This window comes from Pezoporus occidentalis, unplaced genomic scaffold (assembly GCF_034315485.1).
Source record: "Pezoporus occidentalis ecotype Australia unplaced genomic scaffold, CSIRO_AGI_Poc_V1 ctg63, whole genome shotgun sequence".
NCBI classification, from domain to species: Eukaryota; Metazoa; Chordata; class Aves; order Psittaciformes; family Psittacidae; genus Pezoporus; species Pezoporus occidentalis.
Window position 1 is genome coordinate 8,138,040 of NW_026915977.1, and position 18,411 is coordinate 8,156,450.

The window sequence follows — 18,411 nt, forward strand, 5'->3', positions numbered from 1 at the left end:
ATAGAATTGATGAGGGTACCTTAAAAAAGAAACATTTTCCAGCTTCTGGGCGTGGATATTCACTGCTTATTTATTCATTTATTTTGTAATAAAATAGTACTGTTTGTTCTCACATAGACTAGTGTGTTTGATCCATAAATAGGTTTGTAAAATAGATCTGTAGCATGTAACAGAATCCTTTAGAATCTTCTGTGAAAATTCATCTCTTTAGTTGATAGCACTTTAAGAACATTTACATCCTTCATCTTGACATTTTTAACTAGAACATTTTTTGCCTACAGAAGTAAGTTTACAGCATCACAGTATTATAGCTTGTTTAAAAATACATACAGCATTACTGGCAAGTGCAGGCAAGCTAGCTACTTGAGCAGGGCTTCTTGTAATTTTACATGGTTCCTACTTTTTAAAACAATCAAGTATATTCATATTACATCCATCACTTTGTTAGAAAATGTGACTTAGAGATGCTACTCACAACAGAGCTGCCATTTCCCCATGACATATTACAGGCTGTGAAAATAAAAACACACCATCGTATGGTTGGTTTAAAAAGAAGTACAAGCCTAGTTTAAAAAGGGTGTTAAGTTGGTAAATTGGGTTTCAGGAACACTGGAGGTCTTTAATCCACTTGCAGTTGGAATGCCACTACCACCCCACGTCACTGAACCTCACCTGAAAGAAATACTGACTTACCACCTGCAAATGCACATAGGGCTGGGTCCTGCATGCCCTCTGCATGGAGCTGCTGCTGAAGATGTGGAAGGTTCTTCAGCTGGGAGCTTTCAGGACCAGGCTGCTACTGCTGAGTGTCTGTGAACCTGATTTATTTTAAGACTCCGATTGGATTTCACAATCTTCAGCCAGATGATTAGATGGGTGCAAAACAACACAACTCCACTGAGCTTTACTGAGCTGCTGTATTGCTTTGCAATAACCAGACCTGACCTTCTGCCTTCCACAGGCCAGTGGGTTTCTGAAGGAGTGTGAGCAACACATTTAAATGCACTGGTTTAGTAATACAACAGAGATCAAAAATACGTGATTGCCTTGGGTTTACTTTGCACAAATGAGACTATATAAATATATATATGTATAATAAAGCTGTAGGAAATCTCCAAACTGCCAACAACTCTTATAAATGAGATAAAACAAGGATAGGTTTGCTTAGAAATGTCATAGTTGCCATTCTTTTATTATTTCCATGTTCAGGTAATGCAAGAGCATTTCATGGTGAATCCTTTGGAGTCTTTCTATGAAACTAGTCCAGGCGTGCTTTGAAAAATGCTCTTTTCTTGGTCTTTCTGATACTCCTCTTGTGCCTTCTGGAGTCTTTTACCTCTCAGTTTCCACTTGTGAAAGCAGTAGGTTACTAGGGATGTTGTTAACAAAGAGAAGATGATAACCAGCACTATTACCAGTGCAATGGTGGATGAGAGGGACCCCTCTAGCTGCGTGGTTTCAGTGTCTTTTGTGGTGTTCAGGTTAGCAAAGCTTTCATAGTCTGTTGAGGCCAGAAGTGCAGGTACAGGGACTTCTTTGAACTTGGGCCTCATTGGGATGCAGTGGTTGTTCTCCCTGGAACAGGACTTCTGAAGAAGCAAGAACTATGGTTCCCTTGTCACCTGTGGCATCTGTGAGGCAGGTTTCTCCTCAGGATCCCCAGGCATAGATGGGGCTCAGAGGCTTTGCTGGTTGACGGAGCCAAGGAGTGCAGTGGGTGTCACGGAGTTTGCAGTACAGGTCATCTATATCCAAACTTGTGCAAGTCAGGTACGTGATGGTGTCTCTGTCATGGGGCAGGGAAGGCTGCTCTCAGCTGGCTGCAGTTTGAGGCTCTTTTTCTTGAAGAGATAACCAGAGAAAATCAATTTTCCAGTAACATTGTGGTGATAGGGCTTATCTGCAGGCGCAAAAGGAAAACAAGCACTGCAACAAGTGTAGTTTATACCTTAGGGGGTTTCTTCACTGAGAGGTTTCTTCTTCCCTCAAATACTCCCCATAGAGTGAAATCAAAGGTGTATTTTCTTACTGAGGGGCAGCTTGGTTTTGCTGACATCAGGCATTAACAAAATCAGCTGACACAGTACCTCTCAGGTTAACGCAGGGGAGTTATTTTCCCCTCTTCTTCGATATTTGCTCTCAGACTTGCCTTGTCTGAAGGGGATTTGGGGTTTTTGTCCTCGTTACACTGGATTTCAGGAGATGTCCTCACTGATTGTAGATCTGGAACCTGGAAAAATGACCTGGGTGAGAAATGGCACAGAGTTATTGAAGAGGTGAGCTCTCCTAAAGGCAGGAAGCTGTAACCTAGAATTAAAACCCTTACTCTTTCATAGTTCTGATAGAATTTCAAATACATCCAAGGCATTTGGCTCTGATACATGCTGTGTGTGACAAGTCCTAACAAACTTACTCATCTCAGCAGTTCTGAAGTCAAGAGCTGCTCTGGAGAAGGCAAGGAGCTGGTCTTCCCTGTTCCAAGTCTCATGTTAAGAGTTAACTGTGATGAGGAACAAGGCTGCTCTGCTTTTTGCCTATTTCTGCTGCCACTCGGGACAGGAGGATTTGGCCCCAAGATATTGTACTTTGAGAAGCTGTAAGCACTTTCAGAGCTATTTATTTCAAATAACAGCTTGCTCTAAACCCCCTCCACCCTACTCCCAAATGCTTTGAGGCCAAAATTAGGCTTCAGAGCTCTCGCAGCAGAACTGTTTTTTGCTCAGAGGTGCTCTGACAGGATGCAATTGTAATTCATCCTCTTCACAGAAATCTGTGGTTCATCCCACTCGGGCTTGCAGAGCACTGAGGGTCTCTCTTTCTAATTAACAGCATGCTTTGGTTTGTAATAAAGACTGTTTACTATAGCTTAGCATTCTGTTGGTGTTAAAAGATGTAAATGAGCAGCTCTTGCCAGTTTGGAACAATATGTTCACGTAGGCAAAAATAAATGTTAGTTTTAAAGTTGAAAAGCCAGATTTTACTGTAGTTTAGGACAAAAGAATCTGTGCTTGCAAAGCTGATTGGAAGTTCACTTCACGTAGGGGAGCAAGTGCAACATACCACATCTTTGATGAATGCCTGCATGGTGCACTACTGGCAAGTCGTATATCAGGAAGTTATGACAATAGAATATTTCAGTGCTACTTGGCCATGTATTTTACATCCTTCTCAAGAGCCTGAAGAAAGAAATTGCACTAAAAGAACTTAAGGAACTGAGAAATGCCCTTCTGATTTATGGAGTAGCTAAGTGTCCACCACCCACATGAAAGTCTAGGAAGGTGGAATTGTCTCAGTGCTAATGAAAATCAAATCTTGTCATACTTGCCTGAACCTGTATCTCATCTCATTGGTATCCACATCTATTAGATCCCTATGGGGAACAGAAAATGGAAAAGATAGAAAAATAATTAGGTATCTGGTACTGTTCCAAGAAGGTGAGTGAATGTTATTTGTAACTTCATTTTACCATCATCAGTTCAGGTATGAGTGCTTTGAAAAGCAGAACAGGAATGCTATTAAGAGTTTGCAAAGTACTGCTTGTGCTTCAGCTGCATTTTGGGAGGAGGCTACTTTTATAGGCAGTAAAGTGCTGTCAGCGAGTTGAGGGAAGTGGTTATTCACCTCTGTTGAGCAATGGTGAGACCATGGTAGTAGTAGAGGTAAATGTCTTGGCTCGTACTGCAGCATCCTACTAAGAAAGGGTTGGACCTCTGGTACTCTGCTTAGACTTTGAGACGGTACATGCTTGTGCACCCACAGAGCACACATTTCAACTTGAGTCAAGTTCCATCTCCTGAAGTTTCAATGTCAATGCGTTCTCATGAGAAAACTTTCCATTGAACCCCCCAAAACTTCCTTTCCTGTCCATGCTCTAAGTGAATTCAAGCAGTAGAGAATAAATTATTCTTATAAGCTCCGTTTGGTTTGTGAGTCGTAAGTATTCAGTGTATTTTGTTTGAGCGTTATGAGCAAACTAATGTCTCAGTGCACATTTAATCACCACCACCTTTTAATAACATAAAGGAGAAAGGTTCAGGTATTTACAAGAATAATTTGAGTGATTTTTTTTTTTTTTTTTTTCCTTAAAATAGTGATTTGCTGGAGGAAACTGCATGAAAGTGAATTAGAATATCTGTAAGCTGAATACATGCTAAACCTTCTCATGAAATAGTGATGTTTTACTTTGGTACTTATACAAGCATAGGCTACAAGTCCTTGACTAGAGATGGACTTTGCTACTGTGGCTCATGTTTTTCTATCTTTCTGTTTTAGCAAGCAGACGTTTAATAGTGCAGCTTAGTATAAAATGGGGGGAACTAAATCTGCTCCTTGTTTTCTAATATCCTTAGGACAGGCATTGTCTTTTGTTCTTTGAGCCAAACCTCTGTGCCTCCGAGTACTCCAGCAAAGTAGAGAGAAATCTGTTCTTGAGGCTTCGTGTAGCTGTTTGAGGGTGGAAAGGAACAGCAGCTTGGAAGCAATTTGTATGAGAGGAACAAAGCAAATTACAGTAACAAAATGAGTCTCAAGTGTTAATTAATGTTGTTGGCATCTGTCAAATCTGAAGTACTGAAAGAAAGAAGAATGTTGATTTTACTGACACTCCTTTTATAAGGGCAAAACTTGCCTCTATTTGGTAGTGATGACCTACCAGTGTTTTGTTAAAAAGAATAATGATAATTTGCATTGAATCCTTAAAAACTAACCAGTCAAACAGTCAAAATGCCTGGTGGGAGACCAGCCTTGGAGGAGGTTTTAATGGGCTGTGGTTTGTTGGGATTTAAATTGTTCAGATAACTCTGTTTTCTGATTCTCTGTTTCAGATAAAGGATGCATCGAGTTTGGTGGCTGTCTGAAATCCTCAGCTTCATCGAAATGATGAAGGCCAGAAATCAGACCTAAGCTATTGCAGTTGTGTTGTTTTAATAGGAAGCTGATTGTACATAGCTGACCATTAGGCTAACTCAAACCTCCTTTGACTTCCTGATGACACTAAGACTGGTTGTTAAGACACATAAATCAGCAGCAAGTGAGAAAAAGGTATAATACTGTTCTCAAGTGGACACAAAACCATCTTTCCAAAGTAAGGACGACTGACCTCAAACTATGAACCTGCTCCTTGTGAAGCAGCATTACAAAATCCTCTTTGATTTCAGTAGCAGGAGAATCTTTGGTTCCTATCTTCGTGTGTGTCCTGTGCTCCTCCAGACTGCATTTTCAAGCGCTGAATTACTTCTGGCTTTTATACCATCTTAAATATATATTGGCTTTTTAATAGAGTTTCAGGCTTGCTTGCTTTCTGCTTTCAGCTTGCTTGTAAATGTCCCTGCTGCCTTTCAAATTGTCTCTTCTATTTTTATTGCATTACGGAAGAATGCGCCTCCTGCCTCTAAATTTGCATCTTTTTGATGTAGAAAACATTTGTATGAAATGTATCCATCATGTTGCAAACCTGCTATGTAAATGATGCTTTTCTCCTCATCCAGAGCTAGTGTAGCAAGACATCTACTGATACCCTTGCGCCCGAAATTGCAGGTGAAAGCCACAGGGGGAGTGAGAGCAAATGAAAGCAGGGACAAGGGGAGGAGGGAAGGAGGAAGGAATGGGAGAAGTAAAGAAGGAAGGAAAGGCCTCAGAGAGCTTGTAGTGAGATGCTTTAGCCTTGCTACTTATTTTTCCCTGCGTCTTTGATAGACTCGCATGTAAGAGCAAAAGGCCAGTTTTTAGGAATGTCTTAAGTACGTAAGTCCACCCTTGCCATTTGGGTTTTGAAAATGGCAAGGGTGAACTTATGTACGTCTTAAGAGTTGTTGCACAACTTATGTCCAGCATCTTTGGGTGCTTAAAATACTTTTGGAAATCATAAGGTTTCAGGTCTACAAAGTGCTGATGAGCTTCCAGCTGAGAGCCAGTTGGGATTCCTGCTTCCCAGCAGGTTCTGGAGGTATGGGCTAAAATGGTAAATGTTGGGTTGTTACAGAACAACTGTTCAGGTATGTTTGCAGTGTCATGGGGTTTGTAGGTGTTAAACACTATGGGCTTATCTGAGGAGTCCTAAAATTGAACCACCTCTTTATGCCTCTATTTTCTGTATTGTTGATCTCAGAACAGAAAATGTGCTCTGTTTTTACACATAGTCATCCTTAGAAATATGTCTTGCATAAACCCTTTGTGGTTGCACCCAGTGATATAAGTGACAACGTAGATAAAGATTTAAGCAAGTTGATTAATCTTTTAATTCAGTGTATAAAGTTCTAGTCCTGATCTCTCAGAATGCTGAATGCTGTTTTTATGCCAGTGAGCAAGAAAACTCTGCTTTTAGCAGTTGTTCAACTTATTCTGTCTTCACTAGACCTGAGGTTTTGTCTTTTCTTATGCCAGAAGAAAAAAAAAGTGTGAGTTTAAAAACCACTTGTAGTAACTCATTCCCACATTGGTCGGATCCATAAGCCAACAGAAAGTTCCTGTAAAAGGAACAGTGGGATCCTGCTTTTCTTTAGAGCTGCAGTGGGCTTGGCTAACTTGAAGGGACAGCCTGCGTATGACAAAGGTGATTTCTGAGCAGAACCTGGTACCATCTTACCTCTGCATAGAAAGGTGCTGAGCAAAACAGCTCCTTTTGACGCAGGTGGAAGTTGCAGTGTGTGACTGCTCAGGCTCGTGTGGGCATGGACCCTAAGTGTAACATGCTGTTTCTGTGGGCATTTAGTTGATAGAGAACCATCACAGAGCTAATTCTGGGGTATAAGATTTTAATTTTAGTTAAGCAGTGCCTGAAGTGTGGAGCAGTTGAAGCACCAGGCCTGTTGTGTTGGAGATCTAGACTCTGTCTGGAGTTCATATTCATCCCACTGATTTTATTGGTGACTTCTCATGATAGCAGAACATGTTAATTTAGTGTAACTGTGATTTGATAAACACCAGCAGCTTTTTAAGGTGTGATTACAGCCTTCTTGTAACTGCATGCTTTGGCAGATGCTCTCTTTTGTCTGCATAAAGCCCAAATCCTTATGGAAGATGATGGTGTCTGTTACCTGGACCAAACTACACGTAAGTTATGTTACAGACTAAGCACTTGATTAATTTCCTCCTTAAAACAGTGTTTCTAAACTGTACTTGTGGTAGATATTTTAGACCTTGTCTGTATGGTGGTGAGAGGGAAGTTTATCATTCTGATCAATGAAATCCTTGTATGACATTTTGAGGGTAGCTTTGAAACTGTACATTAAATGCTCCCTATAGGTGTTCAGACAGGCTGAGCCACACTGCAGTAAATGTGTCGGGAAGAGACACTGAGTGTTACACCTTTCTGTGCTCATACCTAGGGAAGGGTTTGATTCTTTTTCCCTTTTAAATCTGGGAAACAGTGCTGTATCGAAGTGCTGCTCTCTGAACAGCTGAACATGTCTGTTCCTTCATGCTCATCACTTCGAAATAGGCTTTAGTGCATTTTAAAAGCTATGTTGAGGTTGTCTTTCTCACAACAGCACAAACTAGTCCTTGTTTTGGAGAGTGGATTTTCCTGCTAAGCCATTCTTCACTTTTCCTGCTAAAGGCACAGTCTTAGATCATCAGCTAAAAAATGTACCCTGTGGAATGGGGAGTCTTTTTCCCTTGAGAATTGTCTTTCATGCTTAACTTTTTGCTAATTCAGTTCCTACTCATTTCTTTTGCACAACATTCTTTGCTCTTCCCACACACCTTTCAAATCAAGGGTGATTACAGAGGCAGCCTCTCAATGCCTTCATTACTCTGTATTTTAAACGTTGCTTCAACTTGCTCAGCGATTTTTATTCCCCCCTTCCCAATTTGCCTGCTTCTGGGATCAGTTTATTCTCCTCCTCTGTGGTACTGGGTTCTTTGGAGTCAGAACGAGTACTTACCAGTCCAGGTACAAGTGCATATTTAATTGTTCTCTGGAGTTATAGGATATATGAAACCTGAAAGCTGTTCAGAGCTGAATTCAAATGAACAAACCCCAAACCTAAGAACCTTCATAAAATAGGATCTGAAGGCAATCCATGGCCTTTTCATTCAATTCTCTTCTACTTTACGGGTGAAGGAGTGTGACTCTAGGCTAACTGGTTGTGAAAGGGAGATGAACAGATGAGATCTGTTTCGTATCCCCCTCCCTCTTCTCACCTCTCTTCTTTTTTATTCCTTCCCTACCGCTAGCAAGGAAAGGAATTATAAATGGGGTGTTTGCAGCCTTTCTCTTGGATCTGAAATCTGCCAGGGTTGAAACTCCTGCAGGGATAACATTTTGTCTTTAAATGTGCCAAAGAGCAAAAGACTATTTGAACATTCAGGTCTTCATCCAACTCATTTGAAAAGAAAACTCTTCTCCTTTCAGCCACTGTGCCTATTTGTGACAAATAGTTATAGCCCAGGACTACAATATATTCCATACTCATATTCACCTTTAAAACTGTGCAAGGAAAATAAGTTGTTACAGGGTGGGAGGAAGCAGGGGGCTGAGAGGGGGAGTGATGAATGTCACTTTAAATGCAGCTACTTTGTGCCGTTTCTGGAATAAGAGCACATTTCTTTTCCCACAGCATGGGCTGGAGACAGGCTCTGTGTAATTTGAGGGCTGTAGGTAAGCAGAAAGCACCTTGTTCCTCCTCACTGCCTCCCTCTCTGGTCTGAAAGCCCAGGCAGCATGTCCCTGGGGTGGGTAGAGCTCATGTGCACTGTGGCAAATGAGTAGGCAAGAGGGGAGAAGGGAATAAAGATATTAAGGATTTGGTGGGTTCTGGTCAGCGTTGACTTTCTTTTTAGCTCCAAATCACATTTCACATGGGTAAAGTTATGTGAAATAACTGCATTTGAGATCAGTTAATGTGTCAGAGAGCAGTGGGTTACGTGACAGGCGCCTGTGCATTGCTTTAGCTGAGGCTGGCAGGGGCTGAGGGACATGCCACCATCCCCTTTGGGTTTTGAGGGGCTCAGCCTGCATGCATAGGTAGTGAGACAAGGCTTGTATATGCGTGAAGAAGTGGGTGCATGAGGAATGGCAATGGGTGAGGGGTCCCTGGAGCCCTGGTGGGGATAGAGGGGAAGATGCACGTTGGGTGAGCAAAGGAGGGTGTGTTCACAGATGTGCTTTGCACACCTTGGTGCTGTGAGAGGATGTTACACGCGTCTCTGTGAAGGGTGGGTGGATGCGTGCATAGAAAGCTGCCGGTACCCAAGGGAGCACGGTCGCACCTCTGACTAGAGCTGGATAAGCCCCAGCGAGGGCTGCGAGTGGCCCTGGGCAAGGCTGGGGGGCAGCGGGGTGAGCAGCGCAGCCCTGGGTGCTGCTCTGCTCCGTGCTGTGCCGTGCCAGCGCCGTGCGCCGGGTACCGCACCGCGCCGTGGTGCCCCGGCTGGGAGGCTGCGGAGCCGGGAGCAGGATGCAGCGGGAGCAGGAGCAGCCCTTGCTCGGCGAGGCACCCGCCGGACCAGCAGCGCGTCTGCAGCAGGCGCTTCGCGGTGCTTGGGCTTTTTGCTGCTGCACTCTGCACCCCGCGCCAGGAAAACGAGCTGTGTTGGGAGATCAGCTCCTGGGGTGGCTTCTCTCTGAAAGGGGCACACGTGCCCTTCGCTAACGGGGAAGGGAAGGACGCTTTTCCTTGTGTCCGTTTGCAAAATCGCGACCGCTGCCCCCCCCGCTCCTCCACTTTGTTTCTTAAGGAGCCTCCCGTTCCGCACAAAGGATTCATCATAGCCATGCAGCACTCACCTCCTCCGGCCACATCTTCCAACACTCGCTGGGCTACTTTCGGAAGGGGAGAGTGGTCAGGGGGTGGCAAACTGGGAGCCCGTGCTGTAGCCTCACCACGGAGGTAGCTCCAGACCTTGCGATCTGGCCGGTCTCGTCCCTTCCTTGGTCTTCAAAGCGGAGGCAGATAGTGCTGAACAGGCGCGTTGTTGGTGCTGCAGATGCAGGGAGGTGGAAGAGCTCCACGCGCCCGCCACCTCAGCAGCACTCACTGATCCCAGCCAAATTCTTCAACTTTATTTAGGGGGAAGAAGAGATCACATGGGGAGCCTCACCAAACTGGGAGGAGCTTGTTAGTGCAGAATCAGGTCACTAACACAAAACCCGGGAGTTAGTCACAGACAAAGATTAATAGTGTTAGCATAATCCAGGCGTGAAAAACAGGCTGAGACAAAGACAAGGGTTGCTTGTGGGAATTAAATGATTCTGTTTTCCTCCCTTATCTGTGTAATTAAGCAGGGTAATTTCTTGCTCCTTTTATCAGGTGAGATTTCCTAATTGAGGAAGAAATAGACTGTAAAAGAAATGCTTTCAGCTTCCAAGTGCTTCTGAGCACATCCTTCCTGGCTTTCAGTGTGGCATTTCTACAGGCTTTTTGGACGTCTTTAAACACTTCTGAAAAGCTGTCTGTCTCTGTCCTGCTGCGTTGTGTCCATTCAGTCCTACAGAAATAGATGTTACAGACCCCCTTCCAAAATATGCACATGGCCACATAAGATGGTCTAGGTTGGAACAGCCCGTGACTCCAATCTGGAATTTGCATCTCAGACAAGGCAGGGGCTCATCCCTTATTGTCCCACCAGCTTAGAAATCATTGTGGAATCAAGTTTGTACAGCACCCTGTTCTAATCTCTGCCTTTCATTCATTAGCAGATGGCAAAGCTCCCACCAGGAGCACAGGTAATACAGAAGCTGTCCCTAAGTGCAGAAGAGCTGACTGCTGCCAGGACTGCAGCAGGATCCTTATGGCTTGTCGTATCTTTGTTTGTTTAATCAACTGCATGTTCCCAAAAACCTGTGATGGATTTAGATTATTGAGAGGCCAAGCCTCAAAAAGCAGATGCCTAAATACATACACAACTTGTGGAGGAGTGGGCCTGACTTTTATAGGTGTTGAGCAACTGTTTTTCTGCATTTCCATCTGCTTTGAAGTCACATCCCACCTTCTGCCACCTTCCCCATGTCCACGCTTTTAAAAAGAAATCAGCTTTGAAAAGGAGGCTGTTTGGTCCTTTGCTTACAGAGGCATCCTGCCCAAAAGAAGCTCCATCCTAAAACACGACAGATGAAGGGGAAGGCAGTGACCAGGTGGATTCCCACAACAAAGCTAAGAAGCCTGATGCAAAACTACAGGACAGCTTGTCTGCTGCGCCCCCAAAAGTGACTCGAAGCGGTCATCAAACAAGTCGTACTTGCCTACAGAGTGACTTGTCCTTCCTTCAGCTTGAGCAATCTTAACCAGCTTTGGTAGTTAAAGGCTGAAACAGGCAAAATGTTGATTCTTGGCATCTTCTTAATGAAGCGCCTTTGTGTTGGAGATGCCATCAGTCAGGGTATCACATCAAGAAAAGCACCTTCATGCCATTGTAGATCAGAATGTGTAAGTAGCTCTGAGTCCTTTGATGTGCAGTGCACTTCTCTGCTGCTTATTTGGGGAGTGTAACTTCATGCTTCTTGCTTTCATTTGCCCAGCCTGGGGTGCCCAGGGGTGACTGGTGCCTGTTCCACGCTCCCTGCTTCCTGGGGGTCTCCTGAAGGAGTCAGGGGAGGGCAGGAGGAGCTGGAGGGGAGATGATTTGCAATTGCATTTGGTTGTTTTGTAGGGCAAATCAATGGAGTGGAAAAACCCCACTGTATATCTTTACTGTGATACAGGCATGCTGCAAACACAGCTGGAACCTGTGCCTGTGCTTTGAACTCAAAAATGGTGTGTTTCTCAGCTAGTCATGATGAGAACCTGGCTTTTATTACCTGGAGACTGACCTTGATGTATAACTTTCATTTCAAGTGTGCAGAGGCCTGGTTTTCAACAGAGATGCCATCTGTTGTTCTGTAAGATATCTTCTTTGGTTTTATTTCTCTGTGTTGCCAGCTAGCAATGGAAGAGAAGATAAAAAAGCTTAGCAAAGACTTTTGCAGGTCTAGTTAGCCTTTACTTTATCTCCCCCAAGTTCTTTGTTTCTGGCTGACTGAAGTTTTCTGCATTTCATAAAACTTCCTTTTATATTTCTTTGTAGACGCAGCTTCTTACCGAAGAATCTCATGTCAGCTTCTTAGTGAAGTATGTCAACTGAAAAAGCTATATATAATGTGTGCATCCATACATATTTATGTATGTGCATACTTTTACATATGCAAAGACCTGCAATACAAACTTCTACCAGTTGGCAGTAGTGCAAGGGTAGTTCTTCCTCCATTTATATTTAACTCTCCCCAGCATTTTGCCTGTGAACTCATAAGTTAAACCAATAAGGAAACGTCTGTAAATGTTCTAATATATTTTTATGCTAAATTGAATGTTTTTTTCCAAATACTTGTGCATAATCCAGCATGACTAATACCCTGCGAGCTCTCACACTATCACATTTGCCACTTCCTGCGTCTTTTCTATTTCAAGGCTTGTCACTGGACAGAAACTTTTATCAAGCACTTTGAAGGTTATGGCTGTGTAAGAGAGCTGTTGACCAACTACAGGAGCAGTATTTATAAGGTACAGCTCTGTCTCCTCCAGGAAAACTCACACTTCCCAGAAAATCAGTGCTTCAGGAGATACTTGATATCACGGCTAAGCCCACATCTCCCAGTCAGCACTGGCATACAAATGCCCAACTGCGTTGCTTTCCCTAGAACTTAGACCAAAGTATATTTGTGCTTATGACCTCCTGACAAAGAATGCTATTCCAAGTTCATGGGAGCCATTAGACCACTGCATGTTCTGACAGTAATTGAAGGGCTTAGAAGAAAAATGAACACTGGAATTCCTTGAAAAGTTCTTCAAGCTTTGAAAAATGGCCCAAAGCGCCTCTCCCAGTCTGCAGTGAAATGTTCCTTATTCATCACTGCAGAAACCTCTGATGTCCCAGTCACATTGTTGACATTTCCATTGCTGCTTCTATTTTAAATGCGATAATTAGTAATTTTTCATGCTTCCAGATTGTCCTTTCCCTTAGAAATTTAAACTACTACCAGTGACAAATGAAAGCACACCAGCTACCACTATAGCATAGCAGTGTCATACAGAGATATTAGTTTCAGGGCATTGTTTTCTCCTACCTTCAATGCTTACGTTGTTGTCAAGGTGCTTGTCTTATGATGTAGAGGTTGAAACCAGTCTATTATGTGTAATGGGCCACCATCTCATCTTGATGCAGTGAGAAGAGGAATATGGCTTTCCTCATTTAGACCAGAGCAGGCATGCATTCAAAAAGCGGAGTTTCTCAGCAAGGCCAAGCTATCAAATTCCCCTTCATTTGATAAAGTTACAAATATTGACTGCAGGGAAAGAGCAGAATTTGTAGCCAAACATAATGAAATGAAACCCCATTATGCAGAAAGTTTTAGTCCTTGTGTGGTGGTGTTGTTCTCTTCAATCCTAACCAGAAGGTTTGATCTTATTAGGAAAGATAAAATTGTCATAATAAAGCCCTCAGTTAACTGTCTATTCCTGGATGAGTGCACAGTGTAAGGATGGCTTTCCCTGATACAGCCGTCAGTATCACTGACTTTAACAGAACGCAGCTTGATCATAAAACATGGAATGAGTGGTGAGACTTCAGGGGCATCACTGATGGGAAATCTGAGTGTTCCACTTGCACTGTGCATGGGAATCTGTGGGATGGCTCCTGAAGAACGCTGCCAGCCCCGGAGTTCTTTATTCCAGAAAGAAGGCAGGCAAGGGCAGGGGTGGTTGGAGTAAACAAAAGAAATAAAACTGAGGAGTTGTTAGGAATTCTGAACCAATCTCTGCTATTTTTTGAGAGTAAAGAGGAATTTAGTGACTTTAAAAGGCATCCTGGCTAATATCAGTGGGAGGAACTGCTGCTGCACACAGCACAGTGTTATCCTGTAGGATTCATTTCTGCAAGTGTGCAGGTTGAAAGCCTTGAAGGATGTCTGTAAAGGTGTCAGTGTTCATGTGGGAATCGTCCATCATTATGAGCCTGCAGTTGTGAGACACGCGCTGCTTACACGTGCAAAGAGTAAATGCCCTTTTGGGCACATTTCCCGTATTCCTTTTTCTCTCTAAGTGCAGGATTGTTTAAAAACATCTTTATTCAAAAGCATCTGGGACTGACCAGTATGAGAGTCCTGGGCTACACAGACATGATGTTTGATCTTGGATGGTAACTTATTTTCTTCCCATGAAACAGTTCTGGTTTCATGTCTGCTGGGTGAGGAGTAAATCCTAGTTCAGAACAGTAATAGGAATCTAGATTTTTCCACTGAGGTCAACTCCTTCTGTGTCTATCTACATAACTGCCTGGTCCTAGCACGAGTGGCTAAAGAGCTAATGTATTTCTTTTATCAGCTCAGAAGTCTCATCAGACCACCTTGAATCAAACAATGGAAATGTAAACTCCAGTAAGAGCATTCTAAAGCATGCGGCACAGGTACATCTCATTTTATGCTGCTGCACTGCAAAGGTCAGGGCATGTTCTTTACAATGACCTCAAGTAAGCCCAGAATAGATTTCTGCCAGCACCAATCCTGTCATTCCTTGGCTTTTCTTTTGTTGCCTCTCGTGCCTCATGTTGAGCGCTGGTTAAATTTAAACACCATCGAGCCTCTGACAATCTCTCCCATTCAGGAAGTAGATGGGAGACCTTGGAATCGTCTTCCATGACCTAAAGGGGCCGATGAGATCTGGAGAGGGGCTTCTGACAAGGGCCTGTAGGGACCAGGACAAGGGGAAATGGCTTTAACCTGCCAGAGGGGAGACTGAGATGAGCTCTTAGGCAGAAGCTCTTCCCTGTGAGGGTGCTGAGGCGCTGGCACAGGGTGCCCAGAGAAGCTGTGGCTGCCCCATCCCTGGCAGTGTTCAAGGCCAGATTGGACACAGGGGCTTGGAGCAACCTGCTCTAGTGGAAGGTGTCCCTGGCCATGGCTGGGGTTGGAACTGGGTGAGCTTTGAGGTCCCTTCCAACCCAAAGCAGTCTGATATTCTATGATGTGTACCCTTGTGAGGGCACTTTCCTGTGCTCCATGTACCCTCCTGTGCTTTGTGTTTGGGCTCCTGTCCTCCCACCTCTGATTTTCATCAAAAATGGAAATAGAGCAGCTTCCAGAGTGTAAGGCAGCCCTTTTCAACAGCTGGCAGACCCAAGGTGAACAGGACCTCTCGTTTTCTTTCAATAGGGAAACAGCATCAGCTGCCTTCCTTCCCTTGGAGACTCCTGGAAGCCCAGCCAGGAGGCACTGGAGCTGGGCTCTTCTGCAAGCGCTGAATTCTGGGATGTGACTATTGGAAAAGGGAAGGAGCTGGGTCCAGGGTCTGACAGGGGAGTGACTGCAGAGACTGGAACACGAATGTGGACACTGGTGGTGCCTAGTGAGGAAAATAGGATGAAGAATCAGGTGTGAAGACAGGACTGGAGCAGAGACAGTTTGGCAGTGAGGGAAAAGAGGGAGACCTGAAGGAAATCATCAGGCTCTGAACAGAGTGCAGGAAGAAAGGAGATGGTCTCAACAGGATTGATGATGTGTGTCTGACACTGGTTTTGGTGGAAGGAGAGTGATGAGTCCCCTTATCCTGGTAACTGTGGGTGCTTCTCTTTGTCTTCCCCCTTTCTTCCTGGTCCTGGATCTTTTGTGTCTGTGGACCTGGGTGCATTTCACTGCTGCTTCTCTCTGATAAGCACATCAGTAGCTCTCACTGTTAACTCAGCTAAACACAGCCTTGGAAAATGTGATTCCATTTCTGCCTTTACTATTGAGCTTCTAAGGCCAAGTTGCTGCACAGGAAACCTTTTTTTAAGTGTTCATTAACTGAATGCTCCTTGTTTTCCAGATACTCGGTTTGAAGCAATATCTGATCTGCAGCAGCACCATACACTTAAAGCTGCAGCTGGACCCGAGTTCTCAGTGTTTAAAGCACCATATAATGCCAAGTGCCCTACAGAAGCATGCTCTGATTTTCTAAATGGAGATTCCAAATTAAGGAATGCTTTTATAACACACAAACTTTCTAACCAATTTTTCACCAGGTTAGAGAAAATGGAAGTGTTGGGACAGTAAGTTCCTAAAAATGTATTAGTAATGTGAACCTTAGGAAAGCCATGGCTACATTAATCATATGTGCTCAGAGTAGGGTCTGAGTTTGGTGAAGTCAAGTAGGTTAAACTAAGCAGAGAGGAAATGATGTGTAATAAAGCGCTCAACAAGGGTTCAGGTGTTTCTGAGGGACCCCCTATGGGGGCAAGCCATCAGCATTGGGCTGCACGCTAAACAACAAGGAGAAAACAAAGGCTGAGTAGCTGCTCATTAATTGAGAACCATCCAGCCTATCCACTGAGTAAGGGTCGTGCAGGAGCAATCGCATGTGATTGTGTGAGTGAAGGCAGTAGCACACAGCATAACAGAGATTCACATTGAGATTGCATTGGGGATCTGGCTTCTGGGGTCTGAATGCTTGACTTAGCATTGTCCACAATGTTCTTTTAGCCTGGAATATTGTGTGTAATATATAGAAATGTTTTTAAATAAACCTGGTTTGTGTCCAAGTCCTGTCGTTTTCACACTGCTGCTGTCACCGCTTCTGAAGGAGAAGCAGCTGGTGTGCTAAAAGAAGTTATGGACTTTGAAATCCCGCAGGGTTAGGAACTGAGTGGTTGGAGGCAGATATTTACACAAATGTCATCTTTTTGGGCCTGCTAGATTCCTCCCACTGTTTTCCCCACTGGATTTTGTGGAGCAAAGTGTAAACATTAGCTCTGAGGTGTTTTGTGGCTCTGATCTGCGTGTGATCTGACAGTAAGTTGGTGGGGCTCCATGGCTGTGGTTTCTCAGTGGCTTCTCTGCCCAGTTTTCTCACTTCCTAACTAGGAAGTTGGGGTGCTTTGTAGTCACCAGCAGCAGCGCACTGTGGGACCTGGAAGTCAAACCGAGCCCAAGTGTTGCCAGCAAGGAGAACCCAAGAATTGGGTTAACTGCTCTGTCCATCATCTTTGGGCCAGAGCAGAATCCAGCTCCCACCCTCTGATAGCTGTGTAGGCCCATGCTATGTAAAGACAAATCACCAGCACTGGGTTTAATCATTAAAGTGAGCAGGTGTGTGTTTGACTGCAGGGGGCAGGTCTGGTAAAGAGGAGCTTGTGGAGTTAGCTCATTTACTTAGAAACAAATGAAATTTGGAGACATCTCCTTAAGTAAGGAACTTGTCATCTTAAAGTAGTTCTGTTTTGTTTTAGTCATACTCCCGTGAGTGCAAATGAGAACTAATTAGTTTCTCTTAATCTCATCATCTTGGCACAAAGGAAAGGGCTCCTTGTTTAATTCCTTGAGAAAGACCATGAGATGCTTGAATCCCTTGAGTTTGTGTGTGTCTCAGTCTGTATTCACCTCATCCTTGGTGGGGGCAAAGTAACTTCCCGCCTGTGTAGTGGTGTTAACTTGTGAACAGCTCTGTTGGCTCCTTTCTGCATCTATCCCTATATCTATCTGTGTCACAGACCCCAGCATTTCTCCCCCTTGCAGTTTTATTCTGCACTTTTTGTTCTTCCTGCTCCCCACACCCGCTGCTCCTGTGTTTGCTGGGTGCCTGAACTCTCCACTCAGATCCTGCCCATGTCTTTTGTATAGCTACCACTTGTGGCTAACTCAAAGTGGTATTTATGTACCATGTTACTCCGTGGTGTGCTTTCTTACTCTTTGAATTCTGATGGTATCAGCTGTTAAGGGAGTTGTGTTTGTGCTGGAAAAACCAGTGTTTTCACTGGTGCAGCTGTAGTCGGAGCGGTGCAGTAGAGTTCTGATAACTGTGTCATTCAAGAAGAGGAGATGTGCGATGCCAAAACCCACGTGTCAGCAAATCTCATCTTCCTGTGGTGCGTGTTTTCCTCCAGCAGAGAGTTTTATTATATTTGTACAAAGTGCAGTGTTCCTGGTGCATTTCATTTGCCTTGGAGCTCTTTGCCAGCAAGGGAGGCTCTAATCCTATCTCAGCAAAGTGGTGCTGGGGTAGGGCTGACCTTAGGAGGATTCCCTAGTGCGTGCATTTTAAACCTGGAAAATGAATCTATGCTGGAGAGTTTTGCTGACTTTAATATCACCCAGCTGCACGGTTCCACTAAAGGAGGAATTGGTACCAGCTAAAGGAGCCTTGGGAGAGTTAGGAAATCAGGTTAAGATCACTGCAGGACACAGCTGGGCGGTAGATGTGTCAGCTGCCTGAAAGGGTGTAGGTATAACTACCAATATGTAAATACGTAGTATATGACATTATTATTATCAGCAGAAGTAATAATAATAAGGGTGTATATATATATATATATATATAAAATATATGAATGTAATAGCTAAGACTGGAGTAAAGCCTTTCCAAAGGCTTTATCTGTTAAGTGCAGATGTGTCACCTGCCTGAAAGGGTGTAGGTATAACTACCAAAGAGCTGTTAATATGTAGTATATGACATAATTATTATCAGCAGA

The 18,411-nt window shown here is 43.9% G+C and overlaps 1 protein-coding gene and 1 long non-coding RNA gene across 5 annotated transcripts in view; one reads left to right on the top strand and one right to left on the bottom strand.

Annotated features, from left to right (window-relative positions):
• The window catches only part of CUNH8orf48 (chromosome unknown C8orf48 homolog), a 60,901-nt gene that overhangs the window by 16,644 nt on the left and 25,846 nt on the right, over positions 1–18,411 (top strand). For 2 of the 4 annotated variants that reach the window (XR_009968795.1, XM_062640075.1), the window contains one exon: positions 4,824–8,751. The exons of the other annotated variants lie outside the window; for them this stretch is intronic. Coding sequence is in view for 1 of the 2 variants with exons in the window: in XM_062640075.1 (XP_062496059.1) it covers positions 4,824–4,879 (56 nt within the window). In the remaining variant the exon portion in view is untranslated. Of the gene's footprint in view, positions 1–4,823; positions 8,752–18,411 lie in introns of those variants that run through there. 4 annotated transcript variants of the gene reach the window in all.
• LOC134174813 (uncharacterized) lies at positions 53–10,482 on the bottom strand. The gene is made up of 2 exons (XR_009968797.1): positions 9,728–10,482; positions 53–2,243 (listed from the first exon to the last, which is right to left on the bottom strand). It is a non-coding gene; the product is annotated as an uncharacterized LOC134174813 (long non-coding RNA).